The sequence below is a fragment of the Chrysochloris asiatica genome, unplaced genomic scaffold (assembly GCF_000296735.1).
Source record: "Chrysochloris asiatica unplaced genomic scaffold, ChrAsi1.0 scaffold00060, whole genome shotgun sequence".
In the NCBI taxonomy this organism is placed as follows: domain Eukaryota; kingdom Metazoa; phylum Chordata; class Mammalia; order Afrosoricida; family Chrysochloridae; genus Chrysochloris; species Chrysochloris asiatica.
Genome location: NW_006408578.1, coordinates 7,408,707 through 7,435,103, shown reverse-complemented (window position 1 = coordinate 7,435,103; position 26,397 = coordinate 7,408,707). Strand labels below are relative to the sequence as shown.

At 42.4% G+C, this 26,397-nt stretch overlaps 1 protein-coding gene across 2 annotated transcripts in view; it reads right to left on the bottom strand.

Moving 5' to 3' along the window:
- Positions 1-8,726: 8,726 nt before the first annotated feature.
- NEDD9 (neural precursor cell expressed, developmentally down-regulated 9) overlaps positions 8,727-26,397 on the bottom strand; it is a 37,990-nt gene continuing 20,319 nt past the window's right edge. For both annotated transcript variants that reach the window (XM_006864089.1, XM_006864090.1), the window contains exons 2-6: positions 20,394-20,495; positions 19,600-19,701; positions 16,164-17,366; positions 13,653-13,742; positions 8,727-9,236 (exon numbers count right to left, since the gene is read on the bottom strand). In XM_006864089.1, the coding sequence (XP_006864151.1) occupies positions 8,727-9,236; positions 13,653-13,742; positions 16,164-17,366; positions 19,600-19,701; positions 20,394-20,495 (2,007 nt within the window). The remainder of the gene's footprint in view (positions 9,237-13,652; positions 13,743-16,163; positions 17,367-19,599; positions 19,702-20,393; positions 20,496-26,397) is intronic.

Below are 26,397 nucleotides of genomic sequence, written 5' to 3'. Positions count from 1 at the left end.
AGGAGCTCTGGTAGTGTAGTGGTTACGAATTGGGCTGCTAATCTCACGGTCAGCAGTTCAAAACTACCAGCTGTTCCATGGAAGAAAGATAAGACTTTCTGCTCCTGTAAACATTTACAACCTCAGAAACCCTGTACAGGGTCATTATGAGTTGGAACCTACTCCACGGCACTTAACAACAACATCAACTTCCATGAGCATTGATTGTGAATCCAGTCGTCTTGAAGTCTTTGACAACTTCAATCTTTTCTTTGTTTATGATGATGTCTTTTATTGATCCACTTGTGAGGATTTTTGTTTTCTCTACATTGAGCTGCAATCCATACTGAAAGCTATATAGTCTTTGATCTTCATCGGTAAGTGCTTCAAGCTCTCTTTGCTTCTAGCAAGCAAGGTTTTGTCATGTGCACATCACAGGCTGTTCGTGAGTTTTCCTGCATTCCTGATGCCATGTTCTTCTTCATATAATCTAGCTACTTGGCGTATTTTCTCAGCATACACATTGAATAAGTATGGTGAAATACTACAACCTTGATGCACACCTTTCCCGATTTTAACCGCTCAGAGTCCCTGCATCAGTTGAAACATTTCAATTTGCATTCCATTAGTTCCTGGTGTCTTCCCTCCCCCTCCCCCCCACACCAATGCCTTCAGTGTAGTTTAGACTTCTTCCTTCATTATCATTGGTTCTTGATTATATGGTACCTTTTGAATGGTTGATCATCAACCAATTGTTTTTGGTACAGTGACTGTGTATTCCACTGTTTTTTGGTGCTTCCCATACACTTTCATCATTCACTATTTTTCCCACAGAATCTTTCATTATTGCATATTTTTTTCTTCCATTCTTTCAGCTTGAGAAATGTTGAATGTGTTCTTCCCTTTTGGTTTGGTAACTCCAGGGTCTTTGTACATTTCATTATAATACTTGACTTTGTCTTTTCAAGCTGCTCTTTGAAATTTTCTGTTAAACTCTACATCATTATTTTCCCTAGTCACTTTAGCTTCTCTGTGTTCAAGAGCAAGGCTCAGATTCTCTTCTTTTTTATTCCTTTCCTGTCTTTTTAATGAACTTTATTCCTGTATGATGTTGTCCCACAACTCTTCTGGTCTTCAGTCATTAGTGTCTAATACAACCAATCTCTTCTTGAGATGATCTCTAAATCCAGGTGAGATATATTCAAGGTCATAATTTGGCTCTTGTAGATTTGTTTTAATTTTTTTCAGCTTCAGCCTGAACTTGCATAGGAACAATTGATGGTCTATTCCACAGTTAACCTTTGACTTGTTTTGACTGATGACATTGAATTTGTCCACCATCTCTTCCCACATATATTGTCAATTTAATTCTTGTGTATATTATCTGGTGAGGTCCATATGTACATATAAGTCACTTTTTATGTTGTTGGAGAAAGATATTTTCAACGTCGTTGGTCTTGCAAAATTCTATCGTGTGATCTGCAATATAGTTTTTATATTTTCAAACTACTGATCTTCCCTCTTTGTTTCCAACTTTAAATTCTAATCACCAGTAATTATCAGTGTATCTTGATTGCATGTTTGAACAATTTCAGACTGAAGAAAGTGGTAGAATTCTTCAATTTCATCATCATTGCCTTTAATGGTTAGTATGTAAATTTGCATAACAGTGGTATTAACTGGTCTTCCTTATGTTGTTGTTGTTGCTATGTGCCGTGGAGTCGGTTCTGACTCATAGCGACCCTGAACAGGGTTTCTGAGGCTGTAAATCTTTATGGGAGCAGAAAGCCTCATCTTTCTCCCACAGAACACCTGGTAGTTTCGAACTGCCAACCTTGTGGTTCGCAGCCCGATTCGTAACCACTACGCTACCAGAGCTCCTTATAGGTGTATGGATATTATCCTATCACAGACAGCACAGAGTTGTACTTCAAGGTTGATCTTGAAATGCTCTTCTTAAATGAGATGTCATTCCTCTTCAATTAGTCATCCCCAGCATAGTAAACCATGTGATTGTCAGATTCAAAATGGCCGCTAACAGTCCATTTGAGTTCACCAGTGCCTAGGATAGCAATCTTTATGCATTCTATTTCTTTTTTGATGACTTGCAATTTTCCTAGATTCATACTTGGTACTTTGCATGTTCTGATTATTGCATGCATGTAGCTATTTATTCTCATGTTGAGTTGTATACCATCAGCATATGAAGGTTCAAAAAACTTTGCTCCATTCATGTCATTAAGGTCAACTCTATTTTAAGGAGGCAGTTCTTCCCCAGTTGTATTTTGAGTTCCTTCCAACCTGAAGGGCCCATCTTCTGACACGATATCAGACCATTTTCGATGCTGTTCATAAGACCTTCAGTGTCTAACCATTCAGAAGTGATCTGCCTCTCCTTCTTCCTGGTCTGTCTTAGTCTAGAAACTCCTGTGACACCTGCCCACCATGGGTGATGGGTGATCCTCCTGGTATTTTAAATACTGGTGGCATAGCTTCAGCATCACAGAAACATATAACCCACCACAGTAGACAAATTGACAGGCAGTGTCAAATGATGACAAACTGACAGATGCTAGGTTGATTGGTTGGTTATATGCGGTGGAGTCTGTTCCAACTCATAGCAACTTTGCATAGGGTTTCTGAGGCTGTAAATCTTTATGGGAGCAGAAAGCCTCATCTTTCTCCTACAGAACGGCCACTCTTCGGAAACCCTACAGGGCTGCTATAGCATATTCAATTGCTATGGTCAGCACTCAACGGCACTTAACACCACCACCATCAAGCAAGCTGTTGGTTACCATACTTATTCAATCTGTATGATGAAAAAAATAATCTGAGAAGCTGGATTATATGAAGAAGAACATGACATCAGGCTAGAAGGAAAACTCATTAGCAACCTGCTATGATGCAGATGACACAACCTTGCTTGCTGGAAGTGAAGAGGATGCAAAGTACTGACGGATGAAGCTGAAAGACAACAGTCTTCAGTATGGATTGCATCTCAATGTAAAGAAAATGAAAATCCTCACCACTGGACCAATAACTAACATGATAAGCAGAGGAAAGATTGAGTTTACGTGGATCCACAATCAATGCTCAGGAAGCAGCAGTCAGCATTGATTTCCTAACCAAAGGATGTGTCGCATTGGAAAAATCTGCTGCAAAAGATCTTTTTGAAGTGTTAAAGAGCAAAGGTATCATTTTGAGGATTAAGATGCATCTGACCCAAGTCATGGTAATTTCAATCACCTCATATGCTTGTGAAAGTTGGACAATAAATAGGGCAGACTGGAGAAGAATTGATGCATTTGAATTGTGGTGTTGGTGAAGAACATTGAAAGTACTGTGGATTGCCCGAACAAATAAATCTGTCTTGGCAGACATACAGCCAGTATACTCCTTAATAGCAAGGAGAGCGAGGCTCCGTCTTTCATACTTTAGCCATGTTGTCAGGAGGGACCAGTCCTTTGAGAAGGACATAATAGTTGGTAAAGTGGAGGGTCAGTGAAAAATAGGAAGACCCTCAACAAGATGGACTGACAGACACAGTGGCAGTATCCAATGAGCTCAAACATAGCAACAAGTGTCAGATGGCACAGGACTGGGCAGTGTTTTGTTCTGTTGTGCACAGCATCATTGTGAGTGGGAACCACTCAAAGGCACCTAACAGCAACAACAAATCATTGGTGTATATGGAAGGGCAAGTCTCTGTGTCTTGTAATATTTACTGTAAGGATGATGCACAGTTATTCACTGGGGTATAATCACCTGTTATGAATAGCCAAAGGGACTCCAGTGGTGTAATGGTCAAGCTTTTGGTGGTTAACTGAAAGGTTGACAGACTATCTAGTGGTTCAACTGGAGAAAGATTTGGTGATCTGCTCCCATAGAAACTGCAGTCTAGAAAACCCTACAAGGGCAGTTCTGCTCTGTCACAGAAAGTTGCTATGAGTCTAATTGGCCTCAACAGCACCTAACAACAACATGAAGAGTCAGGAGAAATCTCTTTGAGGTCTCAGGATAGGGAATGTTTGGCTTGCTTTAATGCTACTTGTGAATCACGTTACTGATCTAATTTCCTTTGTCCAGAAAACTCAAAACTGACACTTAACACCACCTTATAGCATGCATTTTGTGTATGAACTACACTATGAGTTTTGTAAACTAAGAATGAGTTTTGTCTCATTTTCCTGTCCTTATTTTTATGTGGTGACCTTCTTCTAAAAGGCAACTTTTTTTCTTTCTTTACCTTTTTATTGTGAATTAAGTGAAGGTTTACAGACAAGATCATCAGCTTTACATTCAACAAATAATAAGCTTTGTTTCATTTCAACAATTGCAGTCCTCCATTGCAACAACAGTAGTCCCATTTCCTCCCTGTTTTCCTATTTGCATTCTACCCACCTTCCTCTCCCTTCTCAACTTTGTCTGTAGGAAAATGTTGCCCTTTAATTTTTAATGATTGACCATTCCAAGGTAAGCCTATCTTACTAATGTTGTTGTCCCCTCCTATAAACCTGTCTACTGGTTGATTGAAAATTGGGCCACAAGGCTGGATTCCTTTCCAGATTTGATGGGCAGTTGCGGGCCATAGTCTCAAGTTCCTCCAGACTCTTTCTGACCTGTAAACCTGGTCTTTAAAGAATTGTTTTTTAAATTATATGATTTTGAGTTTTATTTCACATTTTCTCCCACTCAATCTAGGACCCTCTAATGTGAGACTTTTGAGAGCAGTTGGCAGTGGTGGCCATGCAGTTTCTATTCTTCTGGTCTCATAGTCCATTGGACTAATTGATTCCAAACCTCTTCAATTTGTATTACTCTTCTTTCTTCCACACATGGAAAGGCAAATAGCTGCACTTTAGATGGTTGCCTGTGAGCTTTCAAGATCCCACACGCAACTCACTCAAGTAGGATGTAGAACATTCTTTGTAGACTATGAAATGCCAACTGACCATGGTGTGCCCTAAGACTGTGGTCCTGAGCTCTCAGGCCCAGCTACTCATTGCCTTAAGATGTTTGATAATATCTAGGAAGTTTTCATCATCTTACCCACCCCAAGGAGCTCTGGAAGCGTACTGGTTATGAGTCTGGCTTCTAACCTCAAGGTCAGTAGTTCAAAACTACCAGCTGATCTGTGGGAGAAAGATGAGGCTTTCTGTTCCCATAAAGATTTACAGCCTCAGAAACCCTGTGCAGAGTCTCTATGAGTCAGAACCAACTGCACAACATACCGCCACCACTACCACCATCATGGTCCACCACATGTCATAGTTGTGCTTGCAGGAAAGGTAGATACTCACGTACAAATACCCTTTCAAGCTCATATATTTGTGGTATCTATAAATATCTAAATATCCCATTCTTCCTCCCTTACTCATTCAGCCTATGTCTCTCAATCCATGTATGTATACACAAAGCACTGTTGTTCCAAGGTTGTGTATATGTCACTATATATCTCTATCCTCTTTAGCCCATGCAACCCTCCTTGTCTCTTCACCTGTCTTCATCATTCTTATGCCAACCTCCTTCTCCTTGTATATTGTCCTCTCTGCCACCTGAGCTAACATATTTCTACCCTCTAGCAAGTGAATTATTCTCCCTTCCCTCCCACTCCTGGTAACCGTCAAAGAACACCTCTTTTAAAATGAAACCTTTTTCTTCTTAAGTTTTTACAATAATGTCTCATACAATAGTTGTCCTTTTGTTATAGACTAATTTCATTCAGCATAATATCCTCCAGGTTCATCCATGTTGTTCTTCAACATTGCACAAAAATAATTTTTTCCCCCCATGGTACAAAAAGAATCCTTTTTTTGAGGGCACCCTAATAAGATAAGTGTCTTACTGAGAGAACTTGTCTGCAGTCATTCACAGATCACAGAGACATGTTTAAACAGACATTGTTTGGATTAAACCCCTGCATATATAAACTGGAAACCTAGTAGCAATACTTTTTGACTTACCCTGTTATTTTTTGTTTTCTAAGAAATCTCTGCCTACCCCGATCGCAAAGATTTCATTCTACATTGTCTTCTAGATTTTTTAGTTTTACATTTAAGTCTGTGAGCCATTTGAGTTGTTTTGTGAAGGATAGGAGTTAAGAATAGATGTTTATTTTTTCATTCCAGAGATATCTAGTTATTTATTACAGCATGACTTTTTTCCAAAAGACTTTTGTGTCCAATTGATGTGCCATGACATTTTGGTCAAAAATCAATTTGCCCTAGGTGTGAGCAAAATGATACAAGTTATATTCTAATACTATATCCAGAAAACTCAGTGTTGTTGTTGTGTGCCACTGAGTCGGTTCCAACTCATAGTGATCCTGTATACAGTTTCTGAGTAGGAGACTTGAAAAAGCTGACCAAGCATTAAATATGATAATTTGCCTGATTCTGAATCTCATATTTTCATCAAATAGAGTTTGTTTTAAAATTATTTCCTTATGTCTATTCCAGAATGGATGGAGCAATTTTCCTTGACTCTCAAACCATCACTTAGATGTGATGGTGAAGAGAAGCCTTCTTCTAGGTATTTGGGCTTAGCAACAGTCAGAGATTCCAGCATTTTCTTCAAATGCAAGTGCACTCTGAAGTCATACATAATGAGGAAAATATAAAAGCCTTACATTTTCCTAAAAAGAAAAAAGCATCAGATTGGTAACATTGGTGACAACAAGCATTGCTTACCTTTTACATTAGGAGCGCCGGCCTAAGCCAAGATTGATTTCTGTGACAAAGAGAGAACTGTGGACAAGAAAACCCAATGGCTGTAAAAACAGAGATCTAAAATTTTAATGATTTAAAAATAGCCTCTACATACAAGATGGCAAAGGGAGTAAATACAGATAGAGCATTTTGGTTTTGGAATGTTGACATGTCACAATTTAGCTTAGAACACGTCTATCATCTCCTAAAAAAGATGCACTATACAATATAATCGGTCAGGACAACTTTAAAAAAAAAAAGATCGTTTTCAAGTGTTGTCAATTTTCAGCAACCTCTTTCCATTCCACACACTTAGTTGTCATGTAGTAATACAACCGTTCTTTACCTTTGGCAGAGCAGAGGTTTGAGAATTAAACTAGCTGTTGTTTTGAAAGCACCTTCTATGAGAAGTTGCACTGATTTTCTTTTCTTTTTTTTAAAATCACACTGAGCTGGTACATGCTTTCTTCTTAGATCTTTCCCTGTTCCAACACCGTGGTTGCTTAAAACAAGCATGCTTAATTCAGTCAAGGCATAAATTGCAATATAAAAACATGTTTCCAAATAGGCTAGAATAAGACCACTAAATAAGAACTGGGCTGAAATAGCATAAAGAAAACCATGCTTTTTGACTTGACATTGCATAAACACATTACCAGGGAGGAAGTATTTCATGAATCAGATGGCTTGTGGAGATAGACTTCGATGAGCTATTGGGACCTAGTTGTGAGATTGGAGAAGGGGATGGTATATGCAGGGGCATTGGCCAGATAGAGTTAGCAGATCAAGTGGCCTATGTGTCCAGAGTCTGCAGTATGAGTTGTGAGAAGGGTGTAAGATCAAGGGTGGGGTTCTCTTTAGCATAGAGAGTCAAAGGTGACCAGGTGGCTGGACAGTTCAGATGACCACTGACCTGGCGGTTTCCCTCAAGTAACAGGAGAGGCAGTACCTGAGTGCATGTTGAGAGCCAGGAAGGCATTACAGCTGGCAGATGGAGCCATTCCTCCTTTTTGTAGACAATCATGGTCTGATATGTCTTTGCAAAGTCCTGCTACAAATCATACAGTGTTCGAAAATCTACAAACATCCTTTGGGAAACCTCATGGCTGAATCACTTACAAATACAGATGATCAAGTAGTCCTGGGAAAGCAAACCCCATTTTATTGTGGCTTCTCTTAGTGTTGAAACATCTCAACCCTAACTCAACACTTGGCCTCCAAAAACACATACATATCTCTCCTCTCTCCAACACCTAAAAGATCAGATCTTCTATACCATAGACTTTTTGTAATTCTCCACAATGTGCTGCAGGAGAATGCATTGGGCCACAAGGTTGGCTGGAACTGCAAGGTTGGCAGTTCAAACCCACCAGCCACTCCTAGGAAACCCTATTCTGGGTCTCTATGAGTTGGAACTGACATGATGGCACTTAACAACAACAACAATGGCTTTTCCTCCTGGAAATGGGGATATTTTACCATAAGGTGTTCTAGATGGTCAATTTGGGAAGGGGGTTCAAAACAAGAACAAACCATGTCATGCCTCATTATTTGGGAGGGGAATACTCACAGATATTCCTCTGTTTTTTAAACTTAGGAATGAACAGTTCAGGATAATCACAAGTCTAACACCATCACAACTAGCTGGCCTGCTTTCTAAAAAGTATGCAGCATTAGGAGGTGCTTACTAAGGTGCTTCTTAATTCATGTTTTGTTTTTTTAATGGAATGTATCAGACAAACATCTACACACAAACATGAATACACAGGCATACACAAACACATGGACAAGTCTCTGTACAGTTTATATCTTAGATACTTATATGCATATGTAAGAACCAAACAGCAAAAAAGAAAAAGAAAAAGAAAAAGATTTTCCATCTCCAGCTCCCTGAATTCTTGAACATTGTCTAATCCATAAAATGTATTTAAAATATTTCATATAAAATATCTACAAAAATAGATAGCATTTACAAAAACCAGACAGTATTTCCAGTTTTCCTTAGAACCCATCAGTCCTCTTTTCCTCCTTTTCTCCTCAGAACGTCGCCATCTCCAGCAAAGAGCGCTTAAACAGCTGAGCGTGTCTAGACAGGTCTGTCACTTGATGTACCATTTCCTGCAAGGCAGTCGTGCTGGGGTAATGGAGGGCCGCCATCTTGGTTGCCATAACTATAGTCTTGAGCTGTTCACACAGCTGGTTGCTGGAGTTCATCACTTTGTTGCGAATATCCTGGGCAGCAAGCTGCCTTGTCAGTGTGTCTCCAATGAACACCAGTTTGTGTGCACTTAGGATGACAAACTTGCTGTGTGCCACAAAGATCCGTGGGGGCTGGGCTGAGCTGACGCAGCTGAAGAGTGCATCAATGGCATTGAGAAGGGAAATGTAATGGGTCTCACATTGGTCATAATAGAAACAGAGCAGCTGCCTGTCTTGAGCACCCACGCTGTTGCTTGTAGCTGGGAGACTCTGAGAGGGCTTCCACTTTGAGATGTCATTCTCCACAGGCTTTGTGATTTCTTGTTCCAACAGCTGGAATTGACTTAGCTGAAAAGAAGAAGAAGAAGATGTTATTTAGGGGAAGGCAGTGTGGTGGGAATTGCTGTGGGTTTGAAGTTAAAAGACATAAGTTTTTGTCTTCAGCCTATAACTGACTGGAATATCTAAGGAGTTCTAGAACTTGCCCAGTGAAACAGGCTTACTGTGGAGCCATTGTAGCATATAGGACCTTAGGTGGAACCCTAAGCCCCATACAGAACCTTCTGAGGTGGGACACTGCCACTTGAAAGGACAAGTAGACCAGCCTGGAACAGCTAGAGGAATGGAAGATATTTCTCAAAAGAAAGACTAGCAGGAAAAATCCAAAAATGAAAAAATGACAGTCTGATTGGCTACTATAAGAACAAGCAAGTTGTTTACCAGGGAGCCATCAAGGCAAGCAATCAAGTCCCTTCAGGATAAACCCCCCTCCAAGACTGACGCTCAAAGATAACACATGAGCAGGCATGTAAGCTTGCTGGTCACCACGTTGGTCTGCTGGTGAGGGGAAGACGGGGAAAGGCAGCATTAAAGATATGGGCTGAGTTTGTCCATGTTCCATAGACTCCCATTGACCTGGAAATGAGAGAGAGAAGAGGAAGGGCTAGTTGGTCTGAAGTGTGGTGAGACCTGGGGACTTCTGAGCCCATGGATAAGGACATAGCCATGGAGGGCTAGAGCTGCCAGCAAAGTGTTCAGCTGATATGAAGTGAGGGAAGATGCACAAAAACCCCCAAACTTGTGGATAGTACCCATTTGACCTATCTTCAATGGCAGAACTTGACTCGAGGAAGATGAAAAAAGAAAAGTTTTTGATAAAGGAAAGAAATGTAAATTGCTACAATTTGATGAACTTGACCTATATTTATGGATGTAGAGCTCAAAATAACAACTGAAAGGGAAGGAGTCTTCACATCAAGTATAAATCCTATCCTCTCTGTATGCAGGGTTGATAGGGACAGGCAACTCAGACATTGGCTACCTAAAACGGGGGTGGGGGTGGGGGTGGGGGTGTCTATAAAAGCATGATGTGACTGGCTTACAAGTTTTCAAGAGGAAGTTTAGTTTCAGAGTAAGGGGTAGAAGGTAGAATCCCCACTGAATAGTTCTTATTTTGTCTAGATGGGCCTGGTGAAAAGAAATGGGGATAAGACTCTTCGGATTCAAAAGTGAGTAATTATCATGACTAATCGCAATGGTCACAACAGCAAAGGTAGAGGTTCTGTAACAAAAAGGGGGGAGTAGTTAATCTTACAGTCCACAAACAGAGGATCCTAGGACCATCAAGGGAGAAGAGCACAAGCGGAATGTGGGCTCCTACTCAGAGAAGCAGCGACACCAGAGATGGAGGCAGAAAGGACATGGAGAGATGGAGCAGCTAAGGACTCTAGACTCATGGAAAGAGAAAGGCTGTGGGCTGGAGGCCAGGAGGCAGACTTACAGAATGTGCCCCTTGGGTTGTTTAATGATTATATATTCCAGAGTATATTTGTGTACATTCCCCTGCTCCCCCCTCAAAAAAAAAAAAAACAAAAAAAACCCCAGAGGGAATAGAAACAGCTACTGTTGAATGATGATGTGTGGAGGAGATTGTAATCATTGTAATGAAACAATGAGTGTAAAACTGATGTTCTCACATGTAAACTATCACTCAATTCACAATAAAAACTTAAAAAAAAAAAGACATGGGTTTTAATCCTTAATGAGTGTCAGAAACTTATTAGATGTGAGGCCTTGGTCAAGTTACCTTGCTCTCCTAAGTTGTAAAATATAGAGGTTGAGGAAAATGATCTGTAAGGAATCTTTGGAGAAGGCAAGAATTCTACCTCTGAACCAACATTTGCCTCTTGCCTTCTACGGGGGACACTTGGGTTTGATTCCCAGTCATTGCATCTCATCTGTATGTCATTGGAAACTATCATGTTGCTATGACGCTGTTCAGGTTTCAGTGGCGTGTCCACACTAAGAATAAGAAGAAAGACCACCTGGAAATCCACTTTTGAAAAGCCAGCCAATAAAAACCTTATGGAGCACAATGGTCTGATCCTGTTGTGCACAGAATGGCCATGAGTCAGGGGTTAAATCAACAGTAGCAAACAGCCAAGAAATCCTCCAGCTCAGCCCTTCTGTGATTGGCTCAGGCTGGGAGGCAACGTGGTGTAGTCACTAAGCACATGCACCTGGGTTTAAACCCAGCTCTGTCATCTACACCTTTATGAAGATTCAATGAGTTACTACTATCTATAAGGTACTTAGGACAATGTGTGGTATATCATCGACTCTATGTAAATATGTTTTGAATGTTGAGTGGTTTCAAGGGAAAACCAAATGTAGCCATCTCTTTGTCACTGAGACTTCCTTCCTCCCTGCGTGCGGACTGTCTTTACTCAAGTCTTTTCAAGATGCAGAGATGACAGGACAATTCAAGACCCTTTTCTACTTCTCCTACTCTTTCTGGAGAGATTTGTGGATATGTTCTCATCCAATGAAGGCCCTGATGGTGCAAATGGCTAAGACTCTGAGCTGTGAAGTTGATGGCACAAGTTCATTCAGAGGTACCTTGAAAGTAAAAACTATTCCTGTGGAGCACAGTTCTACTCTGACACACATGGGGCTGTCGTGAGTTGAAGTGAACTTGATGGAACTGTTTCTCTTTTTTTTTTTTTTAAAAAAAATCTACTACTACAAAAATGAATAAAGCAATGGGTAAAGAATGTCTTTAAAGACATGTGGATGCAAATTTAGAGTCATAAGACTTAGTGCACAGGGTTGTTGAAAGAAGAGGGACTAGCAGAGTCAGACACTGAGTGTTAGTTTTCTTTCTTGTCCTCACGGTCGGTCCCCAATGAGTACATTATTTAAATGGAAATTGTAATAATGTCTAGTGATTCCACCATGCCTGAGAAGAAATTGGTCTTTTGTAGATAAGGTCTCCCCATGACCTAAGCATAGGACTTAGTCAGAGCAGGGATAACCTCACTCCACTTCCTTCCTGAGAAATGCTCAGTCAGCTTGACTAAAATCTTACACTCTTGCTTGGCCAAACATCAAGGCTAAAATAAGCAGGTGCAGGATGATTTTCCAAGGTCTTTAATTTTAATGAATTCTATTTCCTATGGTTTTTGCTTTAACAGAAGTGCCTGGGTGAGGCAAATGGCTAAGATGCTCAGCTGCTAACAAAAAGATTGGAGGTTTGAGTCCACCCAGAGGTACCTCAGAAGAAAGGCCTGGCGATTTACTTCTGAAAAGTCTGCCATTGAAACCCTGTGGAGGACAGTTCTGCTCTGACACCTAGGGTTGCCATGAATTGGCATTGACTCAACAGCAACTAGAACGCGATACTTTTGTGAGTATGTTCAGAACTATCATCTCATGAGATGCAGGGCGGGAGGATATTTTATATTTTATAAAGAAATGAGCGAAGTTCCGAGACATGAGATGACTGGCCTAAGGTCTGAAAATGGGGATTAGAAAGCAGCTCCCTGGAGCACATCACTTACTCTGTTACAAGTGCGCTTCATCTCCAAAGGCTTGCAAACGCTCTCTTTTTTATTTCAGAGCTCTTAAACTAGCAAAAGGAGTCTTGGTGTGGGATGGTGGGTTAATGTGCTAGACTGCAAAGTTGGTTTGAACCACAAGGTCGGTGGTTCAAGCTCACCAGTCACTCCTCAGAAACCCTATACAGGGTCGCTATGGGTCAGAACTGACTCGACGGCACTTAACAACAACCATACTAGCAAAACCCATTATTATCTGCCCTATTCCTGTCCAGCTTTTGAATGAATCTACTTTGTCCAAAGTCCTCATACAGAGAGACAGACAGATATACACACTCCGTTGGTCCCTGTTTTTTTTTTTTTAGGATATTCATGAACCACAGAAGGAATACTGACCACCAGCTAATGAAACTGAAATGAAAAGTCATCTTACAAAAAAGGTTTGGGGTACCCATTTAGAGGTTGTGTAAAGGATCAAGCTATAGGGGAGCCAAATTTTTTTCAGACAAGCAGAGAAAGGGAGAATGAAACAGATTTAACAAAGCAAAGCAAAGGAAGGACACGAGAGAGCAAATTTATAGTCCTAGTTCTCCCCAAACTAAAGTCCATCTTAATTTTTCTGGTGTTGAATCTGCTTTGGCTTGAATGAGGCTTTTTCCTTGAGATCCACAGCTTTCACCCAAACAGTGCTAATACGTCACATGTGCAGGCCCGACCTGGAAAGGCTGATGTCTGTAGGTCATCCAGCTACACTCTGCCAGGTAAGTGAGGTTTTAAACCTTCTGTTTGTTCCCACATGCTATTATATGCCTCAGAGCTTATTTATGCCAAAGTGTCCTGGCAGGATTAATCCTTTGAAGTTGTGCCCTGACTGCTAAGAGAGGAAATCTTTTCTGTACCAGGTAAGTTTGTGTTCTGATGAACTTACCTGATGATGTCCCAGCTGCATCTTGTTTTGTTTGATGATATTCTCTTTTTCCAACAGCTCTTTCTGTTGCCTCTCAAACTCCTCCTTACCCTGTTATTTTTCAAAATAAAGAACACATTACATTACCACTGTGATTCACTTATGTTAACAACTTCATTGACAAATGCCTGAGTACACTTCCCTTTTTTGCTTCCACGGCAATCCCTGCATGTTGTATTGTTGTTGTTGTTGTTATGTGCCGTGGAGTCGGTTCCGACTCATAGCCACCCTGTACAGGGTTTCCAAGGCTGCAAATCTTTACGGGAGCAGGAAGCCTCATCTTTCTCCCACAAAACAGCTGGTAGTTTCAAACTGCTGACCCTGAGGTTAGCAGCCAGATTTGTAAACACTACGCTACTAGATCCTGTAAATTCTAGACAGGGGTGACATGCTTCTGGGCCAGATGTCCAGAGTCTGTAGGTGAAGGTTCTATGCGGAGTACCATGCTCTCTGCAATACCTTCTCTTCGTCTGAGAACTGCCCATCACCAACCTGAAAAACTGCCACCGAGATGATTCCAACTCATAGTGAACCTGTATAGGCTTTCATAGCCTATAAGTCTTTATGGGAGCAAACAGCCTCATCTTTTCCCCAAGAGTATGTCTGAACTGCTCATGTTGTGGTTAGCACTCCAGTGGTTATCCTATAGTGTGACCAGGGTCCATGACCCGCCTCCCATCCCTCAATCTTCTTTAGGAAGAACTGTTTCTCAGGGTTCTTTCCTAAAATGAATTCATAATGCAGATCTAAATGTGGCCCAGTTTCCACTTCTAGTTTCTTTGAATCATCTACAGTCTCTTTCTCCATATCAGCATTCCCCAATCTGCAGAGCTGGCCAGTCATGAGGTGAAGGTTCAATGAGTCTTGCTACTCATCCTCCACACCTCTCCCCAGCACTGGGGCTGGCTCAGCTCTTGGCCCCCATACACCTCCTCTCTTCTACTCAAAGACATCTCAATTGCTTTAATAGTTCACAGTATATTCCATGGCTCTCAGTTAATATATATATTTTTAAATGACAGAACAAGGAGATATACCAAATTTTAAATAATGAATCACTAAACCCACCAATTAGGAGCTCTGGTGGCATAGTGGTTACAAATCGGGCTGTGAACCTCAAGGTCAGCAGTTTGAAATTACCAGCTGTTCCGTGGGAGAACAAAGACGCTTTCTGCTCCCGTAAAGATTTACAGCCTCGGAAACCCTGTGCAGGGTCACTATGAGTCGGTTCCGACTCCACGGCACATAACCACCACCACCACCAAACCCACCAGTTGCTCCTTGGAAACCCTAAACAAGGTCTCTATGAGTCAGAACCGACTCGAGGGCACTTAACAACAACAATAGAGTATTTTATGAGTCCTGGTGTGGTGCTATAGGATAAGCACTGGACTGCTAACCACAGGGTTGGTGGTTCAAACTCACCAGTCACTCCTCAGAAACCCTATACAGGGTCGCTATGAGTCAAACCGACTCAACAGCACTTAACAGACATAACAACATGAAGTGTTTGGGGCCCTGGTGTGGCTCTGTAGGGTAAGCACGGAACTGCTAACTGTGCTAACCACAAAGTCAGAATTTCAGACCCACCAGCCATTCTCAGAAAACCTATACAGTGTTGCTATGAGTCGGAATCGACTTGATAGCTCATAGCAAAAACAACAATAGAATGTTTTCAGCATTTGGCTGCTAGCAGCAAGGTTGGTGGTTAAAACCCACCAGTTGCTCTTCAGAAGAAAGATGAGCTTACTGTTCCCATAATGAGTGACAGTCTCAGAGATCCGATATCAACTCAATGGCGCTGGGTTTGGTTTTGGTTTGGATAGAGTCCTGGCTGCTAACCAAGCACCTCAGATCCACCAGCTGATCCTTGGAAGCCCTATACAGGTTCATTATGAGTTAACACTTAACACCAACATGTGACTTACTAATACAAAATAGAAGCAGAGTTGGCATGATTATTTTGTTGTTGTTGTTAAGTGCTGTCGAGTCAGTTCTGACTCTTAGTCATGAACTTGTGTAGGGTTTCTAAGGAGCAGCTGGTGGGGTTGAACTGCTGACCTTTTGGTTAGCAGTCTGGTGCTTATCATACACCACTACACCAGGATTCTGTTATAAGAAGTGTCCTTTGTCCTATGTGTTAAGTCTCTTTCTGCTTGCCTGGGCATAATCATTTGGATCTTATCCAACCCCACACTTGATTAATTTTTACAAAGGAGGAAATGAAGGCACAGAGAGGTTAAATGACTTGGTCATACAACTATTGTCTGAGAAAGGTCTAGAACCCAGGACTCAGTGTTCTCAGTCCCATAGTCTTCCTCCTGTACAGTCTTGCCTCAAATTAAGTGGTGAACCACTTGGTTGACATTCATCGTGTCTTCTCCCTTGGGAGTCCTCCCTTACAGCCTTATGTTGCTAGCCCCAGGCCCCCTGAGAGTGAGTGTGGACGTTCCATGAGTTTGGCTTCTTTACCTGTAGGTGGACATAATCATAATCGTCCATCCAGCTCGTTTCAGAGCCATCGCTGCTGCCACAGTCGGGGGGCTTGTCCTTTCCCAGGCCTGCAGGCAATGCCTTGTTGTGGACTTGGGCCTTGTGGGAGCCACCAGCTGGGTACTCAGTTGAGTTCATGATGTTTTCAGGCCCATTCTTCAGATGGAAGGTACCAGGGCCCTGTCTGAAGACAGCCTCTGCGTTGGTGTTGATGGTTGTGGTGAGCTGCTTGGCATCATCAGGCAGTGTTTTTGCCACCATCACAAATCTATCCAGATCATCCCACTTGTTTTGGGACTTGTTGATGGCCAAGATATTCAGGGACCAGTTACACTCACTTAAGTCATGGCTGGTTTGGCCTAGGATCTGGTGAGAGTCTTCAACTCTTTGGAGCTCCCGCTTCATTTTGTTGTGGAGGGTGGGTTCTGGGAGACAGGAGGCATTCGCAAGAGCTCCCTTGGCAAAAAGGAGATACTCCCTCAGGGACAGATCTACCTTGTCCACTGCCATGCGTATCTCATTGATGTGTCTCTCCATGTATCCATAACACCGCCAGTCACTGGTCACCAGCGCCATGAGGTTGGTGACACCCATGTCCAGGGTCTGCTGGAGCTGGTGGAGTCTCTCAATGGCTGTGTCTGGATCTAGGAGAAGCCTTTTATCCTGAGACTGGGAGGCCGACACCGAGGACTCCTTGGAAGTGGTGGAAGACGTGGACATGTTACTCCGGGTACTGCCTGTACTGGAGAAAGATAACCTGTTGATTCCATCAACCACGTCCTGAGACCCTTTAGTGTCTGCCGGGTTATGCAGAGGGACATCATAAACACCGTCCCTTTCTTCGGGATTTGCTTTCTCACTGTTTTCTGCTGGTGGTTCTAGAAACTGAACTCCTCGCGGGATGTCATATGCATCGTTCTGAGTGCCCGCTGGCGGTGTCAATGCTGCGGGTGTGTGGTTCAGGGACATACTCTGGTGTTTGCGGGACGTCAGCTCAGCGGCTCCCGGGACATCACAGTGGTATTTTAGGTGAAGGTCCTTCCCCACTGGCTTGGTGTTGGCTGGAGGGATGTCATAAACGCCCTCTGGTCTGACAGCTTGTCTCATTGGTGGGGGGAAATCATATTCTTTTCCCCTAAGCCCTGCTGCATCTTTACAAGCAGAAGGAGGACTGGTATACATCTAAAATACAAAGGAGAATTAAGTTAAAGAAAATAATAAGGAAGAAATTCTTAATTGTTGAGCCGCCTTGCATGGTGCTGTAGGATCAGCAGTGGACTGCAAACCACAAGGTCAGCAGTTCAAACCTATCAGCTGCTCTTTGAAAACCTTGTACAATGTCGTTATGAGTCAGAACTGACTAGGCAGCACTTAATATGAACATGAAGAAACGGAACAGGACGTTAAGACAAAGCCCTGCATTCTCAGCCCTTCTTGTGACTCCTCTTCCCACTAATGGTGGGTATGTCCCAAGGCTGGGTGCTCATCACTCAATTCTGTGAAAACAGTCTCTGCCTCCAAGGCTTCAATGGTAACTGGGATATGGAACCTTCTTCCCAGATGCCAGCCATGTTTCTGAGCACTTCCGGGACGTCCCTCCTCCTACTCCACTCTGAGAAGCAGATTAACGCTCTAATATCACCCCAGGTATCAGAAGACCTGAAGGTCTCTTTCCAGTTCCACCCCCTGTGTGATGCTGAGTAAGTCCTTTTAAAGGCTCAGAATCACAATTCCCTTTATCTGCAAAAGATAACACCACTTCCTGTGCAGGTCTCCCCTGGACAGTAACAGAGTGAATCAAAGGAGCTCACTCACAGATATGGACTGAGTAAAGAAAGTCCTGAGTTGTTGCTGTCAGCTCCAGCTCACAGGGACACTATACAGGATTTCCAAGAGCTGGTGGGTTTGAACTGCTGACTGTAGGCTTAGCAGTCCAATGTTTACACAAAGTCACATTGCTGTTGTTGTTAAGTGCTGGCGAGTCGATTCTGACCCACAGCGACCATGTGTATAGAGTTTCCAAGGAGCAGCCAGTGAGCTTGAACCACCGACCTTGCAGTTCAAATGACTTTGCAGTCTGATGCATTCATTATCTATCCCACAGTGCCACATACATGATTATTATTTGTCAAACCAAACTAATTATCTTCCCATCCTATTGGCTCTCCTTAATGACCACTCTGTTTTGTTTTGTTTTTTTAAGCAGGGCTTCAAAATAAGAAAACTCTAGAGTTATCTTTGGAGCTCCTGAGTAAAGCAGATAGTGAAATGTTCAAAAGGCTGGAAGCTCCCAATTTACTTCAAAAAAATCAGCTGTTGTAAGCACAGATCTACACAGATGGGGTTGCTGTGAGTCAGCATTAGCTTGACAGCAAATGGTGATGAAGGATCTTGAATTATTATTACCTTTCTTTCCTTTCAAGGAGGGCTGTTGGTGCTGTAGGCTAAACACTGGACTGTTAACTGTAAGGTCAGCAGTTCAAACCCACCAGCCATTCTTAGGAAGACAGATGAAGCTGTCTGTGAGAGTTAAAACTTTGTGTCAAGCTGACTGTGCTAGGGTTCTCAGTGGTTTGGCAGTTGCGATGTAGTTATGCATCATAATGAGACCTAATATAATGCAATCAACTCTAGAATGAGGTCTTCTATGAACAGCCAATCAATTGAAAGGATGTTTCCTTGGGGGTGTGGCTTGCTTCCAATCTAATAGCCACTCAGGCAAAGCTTGCTGGCTTTCTGTTGGGTCTGGATTTTGCTCCTGGTTTGTCCTCTGACATCTGGCTCTTTGAGCCAGTGACCTGTTTTATTACCTGCCTGCCTGTTGTCTGACCTACCATTCTTGGTTCTTTTGATCTGGACGTCAGACTTTCCCACCCTTTTTTTTACAATTGTGTGAGCCATTTCTTTGATACAAATGTCTTTTTATATATACATATATAAGTTTCACTGGTTTTACTTCTCTAGAGAATTCAGCCTAAGACACTGTCTATTCTAGTAAAGTTTTACATCCTTGGAAACCCTACACAGGTCACTGTCAACTGGAATCTACTCAATGGCAGTTGGTTGGTTCCTTCTTTCCATTTACACGATCACCAAAACAAAAATATCACCCTTTTGGGTTTGCCCTGTTTGTTCCCAATGTGCCAACAACCCCCCCCCCACCCCCCCAAACACACACCTTTTCTATCCCTCTGTAGTAGCTCACTATGAGACCCTGGGTGATGCAAATGGTTACATGCTAAACTATTACCCCAAAGATTGGTGGTTCACACCCACCCAGAAATGCCTTAGAAGATGGGGCTGGTGCTATGCTTCTGAGAAATCAGCCAATGGAGCAGTTCTGTTGTGCACATATGGGGTCAGCATGGGCAGGAATCAAACCGACGGCAACTAACCACCGTAGCTCACTACTTACCCCTTTTGTAGGAGGGATGTCATATACCCCTTGAGGCTTAATCTCTTCCACCGGAACTGAAAACACAGGAGCTTTCACTGATGAGGGAGGGATATCGTACACCTGAGGAGAAACATGCGCGTCACCGAGAAAGAAAAGATCTCATAACTGTTAGTTTTTAATGCTACCGTGATTTTAAGTAGGAACTCTGGTGGCACAATGGATTAAGTGTTGGGAAGCTAACTGTTCAAACCCACCAGCCACTTTGAGGGAGAAAGAGGAGGCTGTCTGCTCCCATAAAGACTGAGTTTCTGAATCCATAAGGAAGAGTCCTACTCTGCCCTATAGTGTCGCCGTGAGTCAGAACTGACTTCTAATAATGGATGGATTTACCAGGTGACAAGAATGCAGAATCCCATGTAACAGAGAGGGCTGATGGAATTTTTTTTTTTCCCTTTTAGATTTTGCATTCTTTACCTTGGATTGAATATACACATGGTCTTAGTTGAAATATTCACCCTGTCTGTACTCTAAACTACAGTTTAAATTTTAATGCCTCCTGGAAAAGAATGTTAAAATGATCAAGCGACAAAAACTTTTCTGAGATGAAAGACTAGACTTTCCCCAGTAAGCAAATCTGGAAAACATAATTTTAAGCAACTTTGGCTCAAGTGGTTCCTGGAAGGGCACCTAAGGAAAACCTTGTATTAAATATGCATGCGTTGTGAACCACTTTTCTCCTAGAAACCAATCAATGCCAGAAGGAATGCCACCCAGAGAGCACCTCCTTCTGGTGACTGTATTCTGGTACTTACCCCCTGCAGGCTATGGGAGGGAGGGATGTCATAGATGTCCTTTGGGTATCTGGATGGGTACTCGTACACATAGCCATGGCCTGTCCTCACTGGGGTTATCACCTGTGGATGAGGGGACCAGAGAGGTGAAACTCAAACCTGAGTCTTGAGTGAACCCCTACATTCCCAGTCAGGCATTCACTCCTCTTCTCTCCCCAGTTCAAAGAAAAGCAAAAACAACCAAAGAAGGAAGAGAGGAAAGGAAGGAGACAGAGAAACATTAAACTTTTAAATCCCTCTTTGATTTCCTGAAATATCTCTAGCATCTTCCCATGGTTACAAAATCACCTCCAAGTGGTTCAGATAGAGTTTCCAGTTCCAAAATACACTTCAATGAGAGCCACTTGTTTAATTATGAAAGTATGAGATGATCCCTTTGGAGTAAAAAAACTTTTCTTACATCAAAATGGCAGCATAGTAAAACAAAACAGAACAAGATATATATTTTAAAGGTTCTGAAACTGTACAGTGAATAACAGAGTTCAGCCACTTAACATTCCTCTCCCATCTTCCCCAAGATGCCTCCTCATCCAACAGACATTATAGTTAGGACTCTAAAATTCCACAGGTTACTAAAGTACTTTTACAAAGCTAATACTCAAACAGTATTGCCCTTAGAAGTTTCCAGAAGCGTTCCATCTAACAAAAGAAACAAATGAAAAAGTGGGTTTGGGAGCGACAGGGAACAGAGTTCAGGTCTCATCTCTTGTGCTAATCGTTTTCCCATTTCCACCAGGGAAGCAAAGATTCCAGACAGTATTTATGTCCAAGGGACATCAAAGGTCAGATACACTAATCATGGCTTCAGTATCTGGAATTAATGCAAAGGAAATAAATTTGATCTGACAGCCTCATATTTTCACAATCTTTTTCGTCACTAGGAGTTCTGGTGTGGCGCTGTTAATGCGCAGGACTGTGGGCTACAGTTGGTTTCAACTGCAAGGCAGTTCAAGCTCATCAACTGCTCCTCGGAAACCCTATACAGGGTTGCTATAAGTTGGAACCGACTAGACAGCACTTAACAACAACAAAAACAACATACATCACTGGAAGGAGCCCTGGTGGCACCTTAAAGGTCAGCTGCTACCTTAAAGGTACTGCTCCTTGGGAGAAAAGTGCGGCATCTGAGCATTTGCTTCCATAGTGATCATAGCCTTGGAAGCTTTACTGTGACCCATAGGGTTGCTGAGTTGGAATTGACTGAAAGCAGTGGGCTGGGTTTGGTAAATTTCACTGGTGACCTAAGCACAGGTAGCGAAGGGCTTCTATATTCCCGGGGTCTTATTTCTGCCTAGCCCTCTCCTCACGCCCCCCATTAAGTCACTACCAGTAGTGGTGGTGGTGGTATGCCATGGAGTCGGTTCCGACTCATAGTGACCCTGTACAGGGTTTCTAAGGCTGTAAATCTTTATGGGAGCAGAAAGCCTCATCTTTCTCCCGCGGAACCACTGGTAGTTTTGAACTAGCTGACCTTGAGGTTAGCAGCCCAACTCGTAGCCACTATGGTACCAGAGCTCCTTAAGTCACTACCAGTGCCCACGTGCCCACATCAAATACAGCTCACAACATCTTTTGCAGACCTTGCAGACAGACGCTACAAATTGAGAAGAGTCTGCTGTTCCCTACAAAACCATAGTCTCTTATTCTTTCTGTAATATGAAAACTCTGGTGTCGGGCTGTTAGTAAAACTATGTAAAGTACTCCAATGTGTCCTTCTTCTGCTGAAATGGGTGGAACGCAGCCAAATGCACCAATGCCTTTCTCCCCACGGACTCTGAAATGCCCAAGTTCAGTTTGACTTTGAATTCCTGGTGCATACAAGTGATGATGAATAGTATGCATTTCCACCAAATCTCCCCATTGCCTCGGGTGTAAAGAAAAAGGAACGTATTGCTTTAAGGTTTGTTGGCACAAGGCATAAAGAGCCATTTACAGAGTGGCCACTGGACTGTGCCCAGCAAATCTTCCTTTTAAAAACAAGATGCCCTCTGCTAAAGAAAAACATAGTGTTCCTAATGCCCTTGTACAAATTTTTTTTTTCATTCATTATTGTCTAGGAGAAATGGGGTATCTTCTAGTCTATCTCATAAGTGCCTCTATTTATAGCTTTCTCTTTTGGCTTTATAGTAGAACCTGCTCACAACACAGCTTTTGTTTAGTCTTGAAAAGTTCCTAAGAGTGGACTCTATCTGCAGAGGCTAAGTAATCATGCCAATGGAAAACCAAGGCAAGTTATATTAGAGTACAGCTTGGCTGTTTCATTTTTGGTTTAAAAAAATGGTGGTGGTGGGGGGCAGCTGGGAGGTAGAAGGGGTGGTGTTGGTGTCTGAAAATAGCGCTTGATGAAATGTCAACATATTACATGACCCCCAGAAGGCAGGGTCGGCGGACAAAGCTTTTCCTTCCTTTGTGGCTCTTCCCTGGCAGGGCGCATACATGTTTCCCGGTATTTCAGACCTCACTTCCTGCCAAATGTCACCGAACCTCAACATGCTCTCTTTCTCATTTAGGGAATGCTTGTGGTCACTTGGTTTTTAAAAAGCTTTGCATTCCAAGCCAGTCATTTTCCTTGTTTATGCATTAAAAGAAACAGATGGTAAAAACCACAGTGCGGAAAAGCCAACAGAATACAACCAACCCCCAATGCCAGCATTCCCCAATGCCCCCATTGAATCCACCCTGGTGCAGAAGTGGCATCTAAGGGGGACCAGCAGTTTGCATCTAGCTGGTCAGTCATTTCCAGAGATACAGGGGTCTGCTTTATGATGTCGGAAGGAATGAAAGCTCGAAATCTCCCTTGGGACATTTTTCTTCCTCCTCAGCCCATTGCTTGGGTGATTTTCATGCCAATTGTGTGTTCTCTACTCAGAGGAAAGTGCTGACCGTGCTGTGCCTTATAAAGTATCCAGTTTTGTGGTTCATTAAGTCCTTTGCTTCCTGCTTCACAAAAGTACAAAAAAACCTTTCTATTCCCTCTCCCCAGCCCTACCCCCTGAATTACTGAACCTCAGCCCAAGAAGAACACTAAGGTCTGGCTTCGAGGGTATGCTAAGCTTAGAGGATTCTCCAGAGCATTTGCGTAGTGAGGCATTTCTGGAATGGCTGCACAAAACACATTTTTTTAAACTAATTTTTCTTTTTTTAACTAATTTTTAACTAATGAAATCAAGTCAGGTTCTTCATTTCCTTTTCTCCCTTTGTTTTTCCTTTCTCTACATTCCTTCCATTCTATATGTTAATAGTTACAGAGACTTAACCTTAGTTAAATCACCAAACTGACTTCTGAATTCATTAGTGTTGCCACAAAAGGGGTTAAATTGCGGGCTCTCCTGGGACTCTAGGACCCAACGCTGCCACAACTCCTTCCCCGATTACCCTGCTAAGGATTTACATTTTTCAAATGTGGGTTTTCTATCCCTACAGTCTCTGGACTTGGTAAAGTAGAGAGCTAGTGAAAAAGAGGAAGACCCTCAGTGAGGTGGGTTGACACAGTGGCTGAAACGATGGGTTCAAACACAGCAGAGACTTTGGGGACAACGCAAGACTGGGTAGTATTGTGTTCTGTTGTACAGGGGATAGTTATGAGTAGAAACTGACTAGATAACACCTAACAACAAAATCCCCAGGATTTTGTATACAGAAGCACTTCAGCAGACAGGTCCAGTGATCTGCTTCCAAAAGGCCTTGAAAACCCTATGGGGCAGTGCTACTCTGCCTAGATCGACTTGACAACAACTAACAAGAACAATATGAGCACTTACTCCAACCTGCCTCAGACTTTAGTACCATTCTTGTCATTAGAAGCGACCGAAGACTGAGACCTTGAGATGCACTAAGAAGCAGAGAATGGCAGACAAAGGATATCTCGGAAGAGAATAAACTGTTTAGTAAATCTCTGAGGCTGAGTCCTGGCAGGTTAGATGAAAAGTGCACAGACTGAGGTTAGGACAGCTCTCTAATTCATCTGCTTACATCAAAACAAACACACCATGGCTCGCTTCCACCTCCACACACATCCTGATGGTGTTTGATTCACACACCTCAGGTTTTGGGTGGTATGAGCTGCTTATGGAGCTACTTTGGATATTTTCATGTCTCATAATTTTAAGATCCACACATGCTGAAATTTGAAAGAGGAGAGTGTGCTTGGGGTGGCAGTAGGGGCTGGGGAACACAGAAAACCAACTAGTGCAAGAATCAAAGTGTTGACTAGAAATCATTCAGGAACAAAGTTTATGGTGATGGAAAATTTGGCAACAGATATGGGTAATGGCTGCACAACACAAGTGATGTCATCAATGTCTCTGAATTGTATGTGTAAAAAATGCTGAGTTGGCAGCTGTGTTCTATTTCTGTTTTACCACACACACACACACATACATTATTACAGGAAGATAAAGCATCTGAGAGTTGGAAGGAATGCTAAGAGGTCCTATCATCATATCATGTATCCACATTTGGTTTGCCTGAGCTGGCTTCTGTAGACAGAGCCAGGGTCTTCCCCTCAGACGCCTGTGGTGCCAAGAAGGTAGGATGCAGGGCACAATCATGGGAGGCTTGCGTGCTGGGCAGATAAACTCTCACCCGACCCAAAGGAGGCAGGCATTCCTTGGCACAGCCCAAGAGCCGTCCTGCAGAAATGCATGCTGTGTTGCCAGATGTCTCAACTTTTCGTGAGAAGCCAGAAATCTGGATTTTTTGTGTGTGAAATTCTCTGATTTTCCAAATTGGCCCCAAAATTTGAAACCGGGTTTTAGCCAGAGGTAGCATGCCTGGTCTGTCCGTCTTAACCTTCATATATGTACACTTGCTCTCCTCCCTCCGTGCCTTGAAAGCCTCTGAGGTCAGGGCCTGCAAGCTCTTCCTTAACTCCATGTCTTGGCAAGCCTGAACTCCCCCTGGCTTCCATGCATGCCCTGCCAGCATACCCACTCGGCTTGGTCTTTGCCCAGGAGTGCTCTTCTTCCTGCCCTCATATGCACAGTTTCAAAGCCAAATTCCATGCCTCTTTCTCATTTTGGATCTCAGCTGCAGACATAGTATCTCCCTCCTTGGAACTCCATGAGGGTTTTATTCATACATCTTTCCGGATACTTTTCGCATATGCATTGCTGTTTCTCCTTTCTTCTCTTAGCAGTCTGGAGACAGATACCAAGGCTTAACAATTTGTCTGTAGATAGCAGGGCCTAGTACAGGATTTTGTTTTGTTTTGTTTGTTTCTTTTTTCTTCTTCTAAGTTTTATACGCTGTTTTAAGTATATACACAGCAAAATACACATTAACTCAACAGTTTCTACATATACAATTTAATAACACTGATTACATTCTTCAAGTCGTATAACCATTTTCACCCATCTTTTCTGAGTTGCTCCTTCTCTATTAACATAAACTCACTGCCTCCTAAGGGTCTCATCCAATCTTTCATACTGCTGTTGTTGATTTTAAGATAGGTCTTAAAAGAGCAAAATGCTCGAAGTAGACACCTTTTTGTTACTAATTTCTTACCAATCAAGCTAAATTATTAATTAAGCTAAGCTAGTGCCCAATTTTAAGATGACTTCAGGGACGTTTTAGGTTAAAGGCTTAACACCTGTCACAGGGCTATAGTTTGAGGGGTTCGGCTACCCTCCATGGCTCCAGGAAGTCTAGAGTCCATGAGAATATGAATTTCTGTTCTGCATTTCCCCCCTTTTGTTTAGGATTCTTCTATGGAATCTTTTATCAAAATGTTAAGTGATGCTAGCCAGGTACCATCATCAAGTTCTGATCTCAAGGCAAATAAGGCAATTAGCTACACATTCCATATCCTCCTATTCCTGCCTCCACTGCTTCCTATGTTTGGCCAGTTAACTGGGATGGCCCATGAAACTATGAAATTATGACCCTAAACTTCCAAATTAAGGGAACAAATCCCCCGAGGTATTTGGTTGTACATAAGTAGCCTTATCAATTACTTTTTTTTTTT